Raw genomic sequence first — 13,678 nt, 5'->3', positions numbered from 1 at the left:
ACCTACCTCCTGCCCGTCTGCGGACCTACCTCCTGCCCTTCTGTGGATCTTCAGGCCTCCGTTCTTCTCGACGGGAGTGGACTGCTTTGGACCATACGTCATCAAGGTCGGGCGGCGCAGTGAGAAACGATGGGCTGTCATATTTAAATGTCTCACCACTCGATGTGTCCACTTGGATCTGCTAAATAGTATCGACGCGGACACTTTCCTCCTAGCATTGAGGCGATTCATCGCATGTAGAGGCCCTTCGAAGGTACTCTCTGATCAGGGAACAAACTTCCGAGGTGCAGAGAGAGAGCTGAAGGAGGCGTTCGCTGCAATGGAACCACAGCTACAAGAGAGACTTGCCAAGCAACGGATCAAGTTTAAGTTCAACCCACCAGCAGCTCCCCGCCTGGGAGGCGGGGAGCTGAGAGTGTGGTGGCGCCTGGGAGCATGAGATACAATCCGTCATGAAAGCTCTGCAGGTGCAGAGTCTTAATCGAGGTGGAAGGCATCCTTAACTCCGAGCCTTTAGGATACATGCCATCAGCATGGGGATCCGGATCCTGTGACACCAAACATGTTGCTGATGGGGCGGCGGGACGCCTCCTTGCCACAAGTGTCCTACGCTCCGGACCCACTCACCAGGAGACGGTGGCGTCATTGTCAAATGATGGTGGATCACTTCTGGACACAATTCCTCAGAAGCTACTTACCGGCTCTTCATGTTCGCCAGAAGTGGCGCCAACCTACTGATGAACCTACTGTTGTGATGATCGTCGATCCTCAGCTGCCACAGGCTCATTGGCCCGTTGGGAAGGTGGTCAAGCTGAATGCCAGTGCTGATGGATGCATTCGGTCGGCTGAAGTCCAAGTGGGGGACATGACTTACCTGCGACCAGTAGCACGCCTTGTCCGGCTGCCAGCTGTTCCGGACGATGACGCCGATCCAGGGACTTCTGTAGCAGGGAATTTATTTTGTTTTGTTTCTTCTGGTCCCAGTCTTAACATGCCCCAGATTACACATATGTTGTTTGTGGATTTAAATGATGATTTTTCATGTCAAGAGTTTGACCGTTTATCATGCAATTGTTCAGTTAAAGGCTGTAGAGAAAACACAATGAGAGACTACATGTCTCGTATGTGCCGTCACGCTCCCTAGGATTAGCATGGACAAGACCGACAATCTCCCCATCGGCATAACTGAAACTCTCCAAATGCCCCAACTTATTATGGTTTTCATCTCTTTTGATGCTTTTATCCTCCCCTTGGAAAAAACCTAACATTATCAAACTAACATTTTCAAACACGAAAATGTTTATTTTCTTTGCATGAAAAATTATAATTGAAATCCACAAACAACATATGTGTAATCCGGGGCATACAGTGGGGCAAAAAAGTATTTATTCAGTCACCAATTGTGCAAGTTCTCCCACTTAAAAAGACGAGAGAGGCCTGTAATTTTCATCATAGGTAAACCTCAGCTATGAGAGACAAAATGAAAAAAAAAATCCAGAAAATCACATTGTCTGATTTTTTAAGAATTTATTTGCAAATTATGGTGGAAAATAAGTATTTGGTCACCTACAAACCAGCCAGATTTCTGGCTGTCACAGACCTGTAACTTCTTCTTTAAGAGGCTCCTCTGTCCTCCACTTGTTACCTGTATTAATGGCACCTGTTTGAACTCCTTATCAGTATAAAAGACACCTGTCCACAACCTCAAACAGTCACACTCCAAACTCCACTATGACCAAGACCAAAGAGCTGTCAAAGGACACCAGAAACACAATTGTAGACCTGCACCAGGCTGGGAAGTCTGAATCTGCAATAGGTAAGCAGCTTGGTGTGAAGAAATCAACTGTGGGAGCAATTATTAGGAAATGGAATACATACAAGACCACTGATAATCTCCCTCGATCTGGGGCTCCACGCAAGCTCTCACCCTGTGGGGTCAAAATGATCACAAGAACGGTGAACAAAAATCCCAGAACCACACGGGGGGACCTAGTGAATGACCTCCAGAGAGCTGGGACCAAAGTAACAAAGGCTACCATCACTAACACACTACGCCGCCAGGGACTCAAATCCTGCAGTGCCAGACGTGTCCCCCTGCTAAAGCCAGTGCATGTCCGGGCCCGTTTGAAGTTTGCTAGAGAGCATTTGGATGATCCAGAACAGGATTGGGAGAATGTCATATGGTCAGATGAAACCAAAATAGAACTTTTTGGTAAAAACTCAACTCGTCGTGTTTGGAGGAGAAAGAATGCTGAGTTGCATCCAAAGAACACCATACCTACAGTGAAGCATGGGGGTGGAAACATCATGCTTTGGGGTTGTTTTTCTGCCAAGGGACCAGGACGTCTGATCCGTATGACGGAAAGAATGAATGGGGCCATGTATCGTGAGATTTTGAGTGAAAACCTTCTTCCATCAGCAAGGGCACTGAAGATGAAACGTGGCTGGGTCTTTCAGCATGACAATGACCCCAAACACACCGCCCGGGCAACGAAGGAGTGGCTTCGTAAGAAGCATTTCAAGGTCCTGGAGTGGCCTAGCCAGTCTCCAGATCTCAACCCCATAGAAAATCTTTGGAGGGAGTTGAAAGTCTGTGTGGCCCAAAAACATCACTGCTCTAGAGGAGATCTGCATGGAGGAATGGGCCAAAATACCAGCAGCAGTGTGTGAAAACCTTGTAAAGACTTACAGAAAACATTTGACCTCTGTCATTGCCAACAAAGGGCATGTAACAAAGTATTGAGATGACCTTTTGTTATTGACCAAATACTTATTTTCCACCATAATTTGCAAATAAATTCTTTAAAAATCAGACTGTGATTTTCTAGATTTTTTTTTTTTCCTTTTGTCTCTCATAGCTGAGGTATACCTATGGTGAAAATTACAGGCCTCTCTCATCTTTTTAAGTGGGAGAACTTGCACAATTGGAGGCTGACTAAATACTTTTTTGCCCCACTGTACAAACACTGGGACCAGAAAATAATTACTTTCTCTCCATTGAAACCCATTCATATTTTTCGATCTCATAGGTCCCATGGGCTCTACTGGAAAGGGCGTGGCTTCGCCACTATGCAGCAAGACCATGAATTGCATTATTTGATGACCAGAATAAAGTAGCAATGTAATCAAGTGTGTATGAGCCTTTAAAATCGATTTAGCATCGAAATTGACCAACGTGGTACAAATACAAGAAAATAAATCTCTTTACGAGCGCAGCCATTTTTGTTATCGAGTCATACGGACAGCCTCACTGAACTCGCTCTGCTCTCAGAATTCCAAGTGGGAACGACCAAAAGGGGGCGTACCTCTGTGAAATGCCGCAAGCAAGCTGGGAGATTTCCCCCTTTGCAACTCGTGCAGGTGGTGTACGAGGCATCAGGAACACACCATTATTGCTGTGTTACCTGGTAAGACAGAGCTGTGAATGACGTCACATAGATGGCCGCGTCCGGTACGAGTGTGAACACCGAGATCCCATTAGCAGCTCCAGCCAGGTAAGGTATTGTGATCAACACCAATTCAAAGCAACACATTATACAGTATTTAATCCATATCCAGTATTTAATCCAAATCCATAGAAATCCGACCACAGAGGGGTTCCAGTTTAAATGTCAGACTGGTGTCAGACCCTGATGTATGATGGACAGATCAGCCTACCGTTCTACCCAGTTGACTGTACCAACTGGTAGGATTACCCATCCATCATCTCTATGGACCCTCCCATGTGTGATGTCACTACGTCTGGGGCCAGGGCAGAATTTGAGATGGCTTGTAATGGCTCATTACACAAACACCTGGTAAAATAGATATTGAGATATCTCTGACTCCATTGCACACATTACACAAGTGCAATGGGATTCACCTGAAGGCAATGATGTTACATTATGCAACTACTTTCAGAAATATCCCCATGTTAACATTTTTTTATACATTTTAATTCAAAACATTTTCAGCATGTTCACTTTATTTTAAACTTTTATTTGTAAATATAGCTTGAGTAGAACAAAGAAAAAAATATATAATATATTCTTATGCAGTGAAATATGTACACATTTAGGGATTTACACAAGCAATGTTCACAACACTGATGAATATCAGAACAGTCTTCTGTGTTCGCCATGAATGTGGCTACTGAAGAGCACATATATATGCTGTACATTCATAGGATGCGATAAGACACCTGTGTTCAACAAGCATTGAAAATACAAAAATTGAATGAGAAGGAATGACGTACAATATCATCTGGTTCATTCATGAATAATGCATGGACGGCATTTTCACACACTTAGATTTCACTACATGCCATGGTTACATAAGCACACATTTCAAGAGCAAAGGATCAAAAACAACTCTGTTATGACCAAGTTGTGTATTTTGCAACTCCATTTCCCAGCAGGCCATTCTTCGTGTTGTTCAGCACCATGGCGTGTCATATCTGAGCACCTCAACCCTAAGAGGTGATGGCAAAGGTGGGTCTGACTATTGTTGTATCAAATTAGCATAGTTGAGGCAGAATCTGTATAAATTCACAAAGGCAAGGATTAAATGCATAATTAATTACAAACACACACTCAATTTTCTTGAAATGCATTGTTTGTTTGACATTGGCTGTATTATAAAACCTTGATTATTGAAAAATCGATATTACAGTCATCCTGATCAAAAATATAGAACTGAAGAAACAGATTTTTTCAACTGTTGAGCTCTTCACTAAGGGCTTTGTAGTACAGTAAGGCCAGAGATGCGATAAGAAGAAAGATTAACATATCTCATATCTCAATAAACACTAGAATATAAAAACATTTTACAGTTAGCACTGATCACCAGATGGTCTGCTCGACCGTCATTGACATGTGCTTATCTAACTGTAGTTTTACACAGTTTTGCATTTGCTCACGTTGCTCCATATTTCAGTTCAGTCACATATCGAGCAATGAAATTGCCCTTGAACACGTGGTGACTTTGACTTGGGAACCCCAAGGAGCTTATAGCGACCTTTCCTTGCTATGTGTTCAGTAGTGTACATTGGTAACCTGATGTGGCAATCACTGGAACCGAGCCAGAGAACCATCAGAGGTCCACCAGAGATCCTTCACAGATCCATCAGAGATCCGTGTATCAGAGATCCATCAGTGGGCAACACACACCCAACCTGTGACATTGCATAAAATGGAGGAATGTCGGAGAGACATTGGCAGCTTCCCGAATGGTAGAAAAGGCATTTTTGTTTTTATGTTTGTTTCTTTTCTGTCCAGCTAAAAACAAGGAAACACTGAAACACTAGCTACATTAGCAAAGCACAACATACTTCAAACAACGTGAAATTGAGCTTATCTTATGGGCTTGTGTCGATAAGGGGAGACTTGGACAACAAACAAAGAGCACAACATGTTAAAGCACTAGATGTGACAACCGCCCCCGGGGGAGTTCTGCTGAGGAGCAGGGAGGAACTCTTGGTTGCTTTGTCTTTGTACAATAAATTAGAATGTCGCAAGCATTCGCTCTTCCTCAGAAAAAACAAAAAAAGATATAACTAGCCAAACAAAAGCTCAGTTAGCCGTGCGCTGAGTCCTGCCGCGCCGCGGAAAGCTGTGTACTTTGATGTGTTTGGACAGGTGGTCGCTGCGGGCAAACTTCTTTTCGCAGACGGTGCACTGGTAGGGCTTGACCCCCGAGTGCGAGCGCCGGTGGCGCGACAGCTCGTCCGACCGGGAGAACCTGCGACGAGGACAGAAGGGAGCAGAGGTCAGTCCCCAGTGATTGGAGGGAGACGTGGACAGGAAGAGTCAAACTACCATAGGAGACAACTGGCTCGTTGTGAACATTGTGGTCTGCTACATCCACAGGAAAAACTGGACCATTGACATGGACTTGGGATTTGCATTCTCCATTGGTCTGATTCGGAAGAAGTAAGCCAATGGTGACACAGTTTCTTGGGTCGAGTTGAAGTTGCAGAACACTTCTTTTTCAAAGACAGGTCTGAAGCAGTACTTTCCTTGTAGAAGTAGCTGAGTGTGACAGACCCCCTTTAGAGGAATAATACTCTGAACACATTGTAAAACACAAGTGGCCTATTGGGTGATGTCATCCTGTGTATTGGCGTGTGGTATTTTCAACTGCTGCAAGATTTGTGTAGAAAATGGATGTCACAGAGTGAATATGTATTAACATTTAGAAAGAGACAGCCAAGTCCAGACATGCTGTCAGCTTCAAACATCCAGAATGCTTTGAAGCTTACAGCACTTTGGCCTAGCAGCTGAAAAGAGAAAGGGGGTAGCAAAATCACACAATAACACACTGAATGAGATTGGGTAAAAGCCTGGACAGCAAGAGACAGAAGTGCTGAAACTCTGAACCATGAGGAATACACCCTGGACTGATGTGAACACCGGTGTTAGCATGATACAGACGTGTTTCAGCCTTTATTTTTCCTTTAAGAGCTAGTTGCACAATGGATATTTCCTCACTCTAGGCGTTCATGAAGCGATGGTTTCCTGCTCATGAGGAAACCATATGAATTGTGGTCTATTTCTTTACGAATCAAGGCAACGTTTGTGTCAAGAAGGTTTTTACACCAGCAAGAGACACAGAGCTCCTTCTTATCCACAAATCCTTCTGATATTTGGTTTAGATTACTGCTGGCTCCCCCTCACAACACAAACCATTTAAAATGTCCCACCTGGGTCAAGAGAGTGTGTCAGAAGTTATAGGGTCTGGTCCTCTCAGGATGTATAGATGTCTTGATGCAAAAACATGATTACCTCCAGCTGATGAGGATAACATGAAAGCGAGAATAACCCTTCGAGAGTTGACACTCCGGGGCTCCTTCCCAGTAAGCTGGTTCTGTAAAGGGCCGGTTCTGAGCCAGCTCTGCAGCCCAGATGTGTCTGGCTGACTGCAGCATGACGCATGAATCCTCAAAGAGGTTATTAACCCATCACTTTTCAAGGGCACGCAGATATCTGTTACAGAGGATACAACCCGAGAGCCGCCCTAAACTGCTGCCGAGGAAGATGGATGTTAAACTTTTAAAATAAGGATGACTTGCCAAATACTGATATAAATAATAAATTCAAGGCATGCTCCAACCGCAATAACCAGTGGAATCAGAGCAAAATCTCAAAGATATTTTCAATATGGAGTACAGATTTATTGATGCTGTCGTTGTATTCATTCGGTTAATGAATAAAGTTGGGCCGAAACTACATTAATTTAGTCCATTAAAAAATGTATGGTTAATTAGAATGCCCTTCTAAAGTCACCAGAGTTTTAAAAACATTCTGAAGTAATAGGCAGCAAACCTCTGGTGTTAGTTCTTGATAAATGACCTAAACAATTAATAAACAATAATTCATTACAATCGATTTATTCACTTTGTGAATCCTAAGCTCTGTAGTATCAGGCCAGCATGCCCCCAGTTGTTAGCTTGTTACTTTTTTCAATGAGAGTGAAGTGTTTTCCTCTTGCTTCTTGCGTTGCGCCTCGCATTGTGCAAGAAGCAAAACTGATCTCGGCCTTAGCCTGCAATCTTCCGGAAGATTTCCTGTACAGGGATCTATATTCTATAAATTCTACAGCGGCAATTTGCCTGCTCAAGACGCAGTAACATTTCCGGATCAATGCGGGTATGCCGTGTTTTAATGAGAGCCGTCACATTTCCAGTAGAGGCACTTAACACTTTCACGTAGAGTGAGTCAACCAATCACGAGACTCCACTGAGGATATAGAGTAAATCGGTGCCTGCTACTGTTACGCACCAATACTTTTAGGGCGATTCATTAGTAGTGTCCATACAGCGCAATTTGTTTGTAAACAAGTTCCTTTTCGCAATATTTGGAAACGGGTCAGGTTCCGAAATACGTTACCTCCTCTCAGTCATGTTTATTATAGGACTATACGTCATCCAGCTCAGGTTGCGTAGCCGTGCGCGTGTCGGCTCATTAGCGTCTGTACCGTGGCCTGAGCACACCTCTCCCGAGTGTGCTCAGGCCACGGAATTGAGCTGTACTCGAGTACGGTTGGCGTGCTCACACTAGCCAATCGATCTAGACTTTAGGGCCGCAGAGGTGTCAAACGGACTTGGGCACGGTACAGATGGCCTAGTGTGAGTGCGGCCTTAGACACAGGGAATAGATTATGGGGCGACGCGGTGGAATGTGTGGGCTCACATGGATGATAATCAAGGTTGAGGTGGAGGGGGTGACACTTGGTTGGGGGGCTGCTGGATACGCCTCAGATGATGGCCTCGCTCTTTATTGGATCTGGCCCATCTAGAATGTTGTTCCTATGTTTTTCCATTCCAACTCCTCTTTATTGTTGCCAAAAATCTCTCTCTCTCCCCCCTCTCTCTCTCCGTCTGACGTTCTTGCCCACAGTCATGGTTACTATTCAACCCCTTTCTTCTTTGTTGCAGCGCTCTGCCTCACCAGAGGGTCTGAGCCACACACACCCTACAGGCGACAGCTTCTGCACTCCAGGGAGAAGGAGAAACTCACTCACACACATCCTGCTTTCCTTTCACAACCCCCTACATCGGTTAAGCCCCCCGCCTTGTCTTCCAAAACTACCAGCGCACACGCACACACACACACACACAAGCACACACACACACACAAGCACACACACACACACACACACACACACACAAGAGGAAGAGCAGAGGGGCTGCCAGGATTGAGATCAAGTCATCGCAAACAAACCAACACTGAGCTTGGAAGTATATTGGCGGACTTAATGTGTGAATGGACCTCTATAAAAGTGCATCTGTATAATATAACTGATTGGATGTCTTCTTTGTAGCATTGTGTTTTCTGCAAGACGAGGCATGTAGAAAGTTTAGGTACAGTTCTCAACATCAGCGTTACATAACAGACATGAGGACGTGTTTTGACAGCTGCAGTCTGGCGCAGGCAGGTACTTTCTGGTTGGAGGAACCGATATGCACCACGTGTTGAATACTATTCGGACAAACACTATTATTAAAAGTATTCAATAACTACTCACTGATGCTGCTGTCGTATGTAAGTGAGGTGTGTCTGTCTGTCTGTCTGTCTGTCTGTCTGTGTGCACACACACACTAACCCTAATGCGTCAAAACAAACGACATGTCGAAGGAAGTCAGACGTTATACTTTGTGTACCTGTGTCTTTCAGCCAAAGAGACAGTTCTACCACTGCTCCAACAAACACACAGACTTTCAAATACACGCTCAAACGGTTGAGCGTGTATTTGATTGTGATTTATTTAATTGCGAGCACCCCACACACAAGTCTCCATACGTACATGTTTTGATTTGCATGTACGTATGTTATATTTAATTTTGCAATGCACACTTACACACACTTACACACACACACACACACACATACACACAGCTGTCAGGTCCCAACTGCAGGTGTCCCGTGCTGTGGACATATGTCTGCCAGGTTTACTTTACACTAGGAAGGGGAATGTCAACCTATTGCTATTTCTGCCAATCACTGCATCTCCTGACGCAGAGTGTGAAAGCGCAAGCCCAAACCTTTTATTTCCACGCCAAGCCTGGCAGTCAGGGAACAAGGCTCCATGACGGCAGAGCAGGGAGAGGACACAGAGAGAAGGACGTCGTCAGGTTCACCTGCCTCTTCCCTCAGAGACTTTGCTCTGGCTTTATTTAAGATCAAAGGTTGTTCCTCTTCAGCTTCTGCTCTCTCAGTGATTAACTCTCTCTGGCCCGCGACAATAAAAAGACCTGCCAGTGTTACTTCCTTCCCCTGGAGGTGTGTTCACAGGGAGAGTTTCTGTCGGTGTCCCTGTGACAGAACCTATTCACAGGCTCTGATGTGAGGGCTCCGGATTCCCGCTAAGAACCCTCTACATCCCCCAAAGCCGGTGCTAATGAATGACTGCAGATGAATGACTGCAATGGTCAGTTCAGATGTGGGTGTTCAGGGATGCATTGAGCTGTAGGACACAATGGGCCGCATGTGGAGCGTCTCATCCACATGTAATTACTGAGATGGAGGTTAGGCCCCATTACAATAATAGAGCAGCAATTAAGCAGATGCAACGCTTTAACCTCGCTAATGAGTAGACCTTTCACGGCCGTTATATAACCGGCTATTATTATCCCTCTGACGAAGGGTTTAACCGACGAAGATAAAAAAAAAAAGCCAGGAGCACAACATGCAGTGGTATGTGCCCTCACGTAATGCTATTTACAGAGACTGTTGTAGGAGCTGACATCAATATCATTGCATTTGTTGGTTCACAACCACCACCACCACCGCCGCCGCCGCCATGGGACTCACCTCCATCCGCAGCCTGGCCAGGTGCAGGCGAAGGGCTTCTCCCCCGTGTGTCTCCTCAGGTGGGCCTTGAGGTGGCTGCTCTTGGTGTACATCTTGGCGCATCCAGGAAAGTGACACTTGTGCATTTTAATGAGGTCCGCCACCGGGCTCTTCTGGAACTTCTGAGCGCCTATCAGGAGCCCCGGCCCCAGGTCGGCCCCCCCGTCACCGGCGCACAGCGGCTTGGCGGCTATGGGCACCGGGGCGATGCGCACAAACTTGGAGGAGGCGTTGAGGCTGGGCGAGGGGAAGGGCTGGGGCACCAGGGCGAAGGTCTGGCCCTGGATGTGGACCAGGAGCTGAGCGATGCTGACGTCTGAGGCTGGAGAGGGCTGAGGGAGCTGGCCGGCTGGGGCCAGGGGGCCGGTCCCTGGCTCCTGTTTGATCCGGAGGGGCTGGATCCTGAGGACGACCGGGGCACCATCACCAGCCCTGCTCTTTGCGAACACAGCCTCGTTGGTCTTGGGCCCTGTGTCGGGTCCTGCACTTGATTCCTGTTTGAGGTTGGCCCCTGCAGCGGTTTTGGTGTCCGTTTGAGGGACGGCGGCGTTGGCTGTGGATGCAGAGCTGGCGACCGCTGGAACCGTTTGGTCCAAAGTGTGGACCTCTGATTTCACTGCGGGCCCCGGCAGGGAGGCCTTCTTGCAAAGGTCCCGACCAACACTGACACAAAGCACCTCATCCAGCCCCAACACCACAGTGCCCTCCTCCTGGTTCTCCATGCTCACCACCTCCATGTTCTCCTCCAGGAATTCCCCGATCTCCTCCAGCGTAGGCTGGAAAGACCCCCCCAGCGGCTCCTCCATCTCCACGCTGGACCAAATGGGGAAGTCCAAACTCTCCTCCTTCAAAAGCTCTCGCTTGGAGGACACTCCCTTGCGGGAGTCCCAGAGAAGGGGAGACATGGGCAGGGGGACCGCGGCCTCGCCGGAGCACCCCAGAGAGGCCTGGGACAGCAGGTAATCCAGAATGCTGTCCTGGCTCTCGGTGCTGGAGTTGCTGCCATAGCTAGAGCTCAGCACCTGGGAGTCCGGGCTGGAGCACGATCGCGGGCTGGACGAATCGCTGCGGTCGTCCTCGGAGAAGGGCGAGGGCATCACCTGGTAGGAGCCCGAGTCAGTCAGCACGTCTGACAGGTCATAGGCAACCGGAGAGCCACCGTGAGGCAGAAAAGTCTCCACCTTCCCTGGGAAGTTATCTACCATCCCTGGCAACTGAGGGCGAAAGAAAGATATTCCTTCTCTTCTTTTGATGTCCGTGTTTCTTCAGTAGTTTGAGAGAGTGATCCAAAAATAAGTTCCTGGACGAAAGAAAGGAAACAAGGGGGCTGGTCACTTGAGTGGTTTAATGAAACAACTCCTGCTCCTCCAACACCTCCCCTCCACCACAGAGGAGGAACGCCAAGGCTGCTCCAACGCCTCTAGCAAGTCTAAATACGCATAAACACAAATACGGTCGTTTTAGAATACAGTAATGGCTGATGCCAGTGGACAGATATGTATTAAGATTAGGATATAAATATTCACAAAGACAACTCCCACGCAGGCCAGCGTTTAATTTCCTTGGCGGAGCTCGGTTCCAGTGATTGGAGGAGCGGCGCCCCTTGCATGGGCCCCTCGGCCAACGTGACCGATAGTAACCGAGTGAGACTGTCAACACTGAGAGGGCTGCAATGCGTGGGGCGGCCACGATGCTCAGAGGCGACACACATCCATCACCTGCTACTGTTTACCCCAAACTTTAACGCACACTGGATCTCATCATGGACTTCCGTTTTGCACAAGGAGAGAGTCACAGCCACGGCTCAGGCAGCATACGTTTATTTTCTATCGGATTGGCTATGGCAGGCCTCACGTTATTACTTCTTCCTCAGTGCTCCGGCTGCTTGCAATGCGGCTGGTTATTATTATTCTAATAAACCAGCCTCGGCACGCGCTGAACACATGTAATAGACAATAACATGGACCGCAGAGTGAGGCATATATATAATAGTGAAATCGAAATAACACCACGAGTTAAAATCGTAAACCCCTTTTTAGACGGATTACTATTCATGTGTATCACATGTTCTATCAGCAGCTCCGTACGTTGAAGGTATTGCATGTGTGGATTCTGCAGAATTGAGGGAAGATGATCCACGGCCACGAGGGCGCGCGTGAGCGGCTGCGCGTCTCAGGACGTCAACATGTTTTCGTCCTGCAGCGCTGCTGCAGCATATGGCAAGGGGCGCACGGCTCGCAGCAATTCCGCTACACAGAAACAGCGTCAAACAAGAAAAGATAGCAAAAAAAAAATCTCACCTTGCACCATTTCAAGAAGAATGTAATCCGCAATGCAACGCGCCGTGAACCGGGTGTTCCTTCGCGTCCGGACGCGGAGGTAGCCTACAGAACAGGCGCGGTTCGCCCTTGAGTTCACAGCTCGTTCAACAGCCGTCCTACTGACTACAGTCGGGGCGGTGGAGTTCTACTATGGCCAGCGTCACATGACATCCAGCGCGTACAGGGTCAGCGGAGTGGAAGCAAAGGGCTGGCGCTGAAGGCTCGTCCCTGCTCTGGAGCGCTATTGGGCGGCGCGCCGCAGAGGGCGGGTCCTGTGTACGTCAATCAGGATCGCCTGGGTCAACATGTGGCGGCGGGCTGTTCGCTGCAGCCAGGGAGCAGAGAGGCAACTGCTCCCCTCTCATCCTCACTCATCCCCTCTGTCAAACTTTTGGAGGGGGCTGGCGCAATCCCTGCTTGGCCAACTCATGGTGTTGACGAGTTTAGCTATACAGTGAACGGTTAATGAATGACTGCACACAGTATGCAACAAATATAACCTGAGATAAATATTTGGGAAATGTTTTTTGAAGACCTACATCCAGGAGGCATTGGGTTTCATCCAAACAGCAGGGTTATTCTTTGTAGGTAAGAAGGACGGTACCCTCTGGCTTTGGATAGACTATCGATCTCTGAACAACATTTCCACTAAGAATCTTTACCACTTCCCTTGCCATCATCAGCTTTTGAAGATTGACACAGAGCTATCATTTTCAGTAAGGTAGAGCTCAGAAACATAGACAACCTGGTTCATATCCGTGAGGCAGATGAGTGGAACACCCCTTTAACACCCCACAAGGCCGCTGGGAATACCTGGTCATACCATTCGGCTTGGCAAATGCTCCGGCAGTAAGAAAGATCTTTAATTTTAATAGCAAATATGACCTTATTTTATTGTTTCTTATTGTTCTATGTTAGACGTATTCCATACTAGCAGGTCTGGATGTTCTGCGGATCATCTTTGGTGATGAATCTGACTCAAGAAAACTCCCCCTGGATTCTTCAATTCCAGCAACAGAGGAAGAACTA

The 13,678-nt window shown here is 47.2% G+C and overlaps 1 protein-coding gene across 2 annotated transcripts; it reads right to left on the bottom strand.

Moving 5' to 3' along the window:
- Positions 1-4,039: 4,039 nt before the first annotated feature.
- LOC307079049 (Krueppel-like factor 15) lies at positions 4,040-12,752 on the bottom strand. Of its 2 annotated transcripts, none has more exons than XM_079741114.1 (3): positions 12,629-12,752; positions 10,290-11,628; positions 4,040-5,718 (listed from the first exon to the last, which is right to left on the bottom strand). In XM_079741114.1, exons 2-3 carry the CDS (start codon positions 11,531-11,533, stop codon positions 5,550-5,552), a joined length of 1,413 nt encoding a protein of 470 aa, XP_079597240.1. In that variant the 5' UTR covers positions 11,534-11,628; positions 12,629-12,752; the 3' UTR covers positions 4,040-5,549. The 2 variants fall into 2 exon arrangements, with proteins under 2 accessions (XP_079597240.1, XP_079597241.1); XM_079741115.1 differs by having other exon boundaries at positions 10,290-11,757; positions 12,629-12,738.
- Positions 12,753-13,678: the final 926 nt, after the last annotated feature.

The sequence above is a fragment of the Pollachius pollachius genome (assembly GCF_949987615.1).
Source record: "Pollachius pollachius genome assembly, chromosome: 8".
Lineage (NCBI taxonomy): Eukaryota > Metazoa > Chordata > Actinopteri > Gadiformes > Gadidae > Pollachius > Pollachius pollachius.
The sequence above is the reverse complement of the archived record's forward strand: the minus strand, read 5'-3'. Positions and strand labels throughout refer to the sequence as shown.

Excerpts from the sequence above, each read along its gene's own strand:
- LOC307079049 (XM_079741114.1), bottom strand. The coding sequence starts at position 11,533 with ATGGTAGATAACTTCCCAGGGAAGGTGGAGACTTTTCTGCCTCACGGT. Across the intron at positions 5,719-10,289 it reads TGGCCAGGCTGCGGATGGAG|GTTCTCCCGGTCGGACGAGC; the intron begins GTGAGTCCCATG and ends TCCTCGTCGCAG.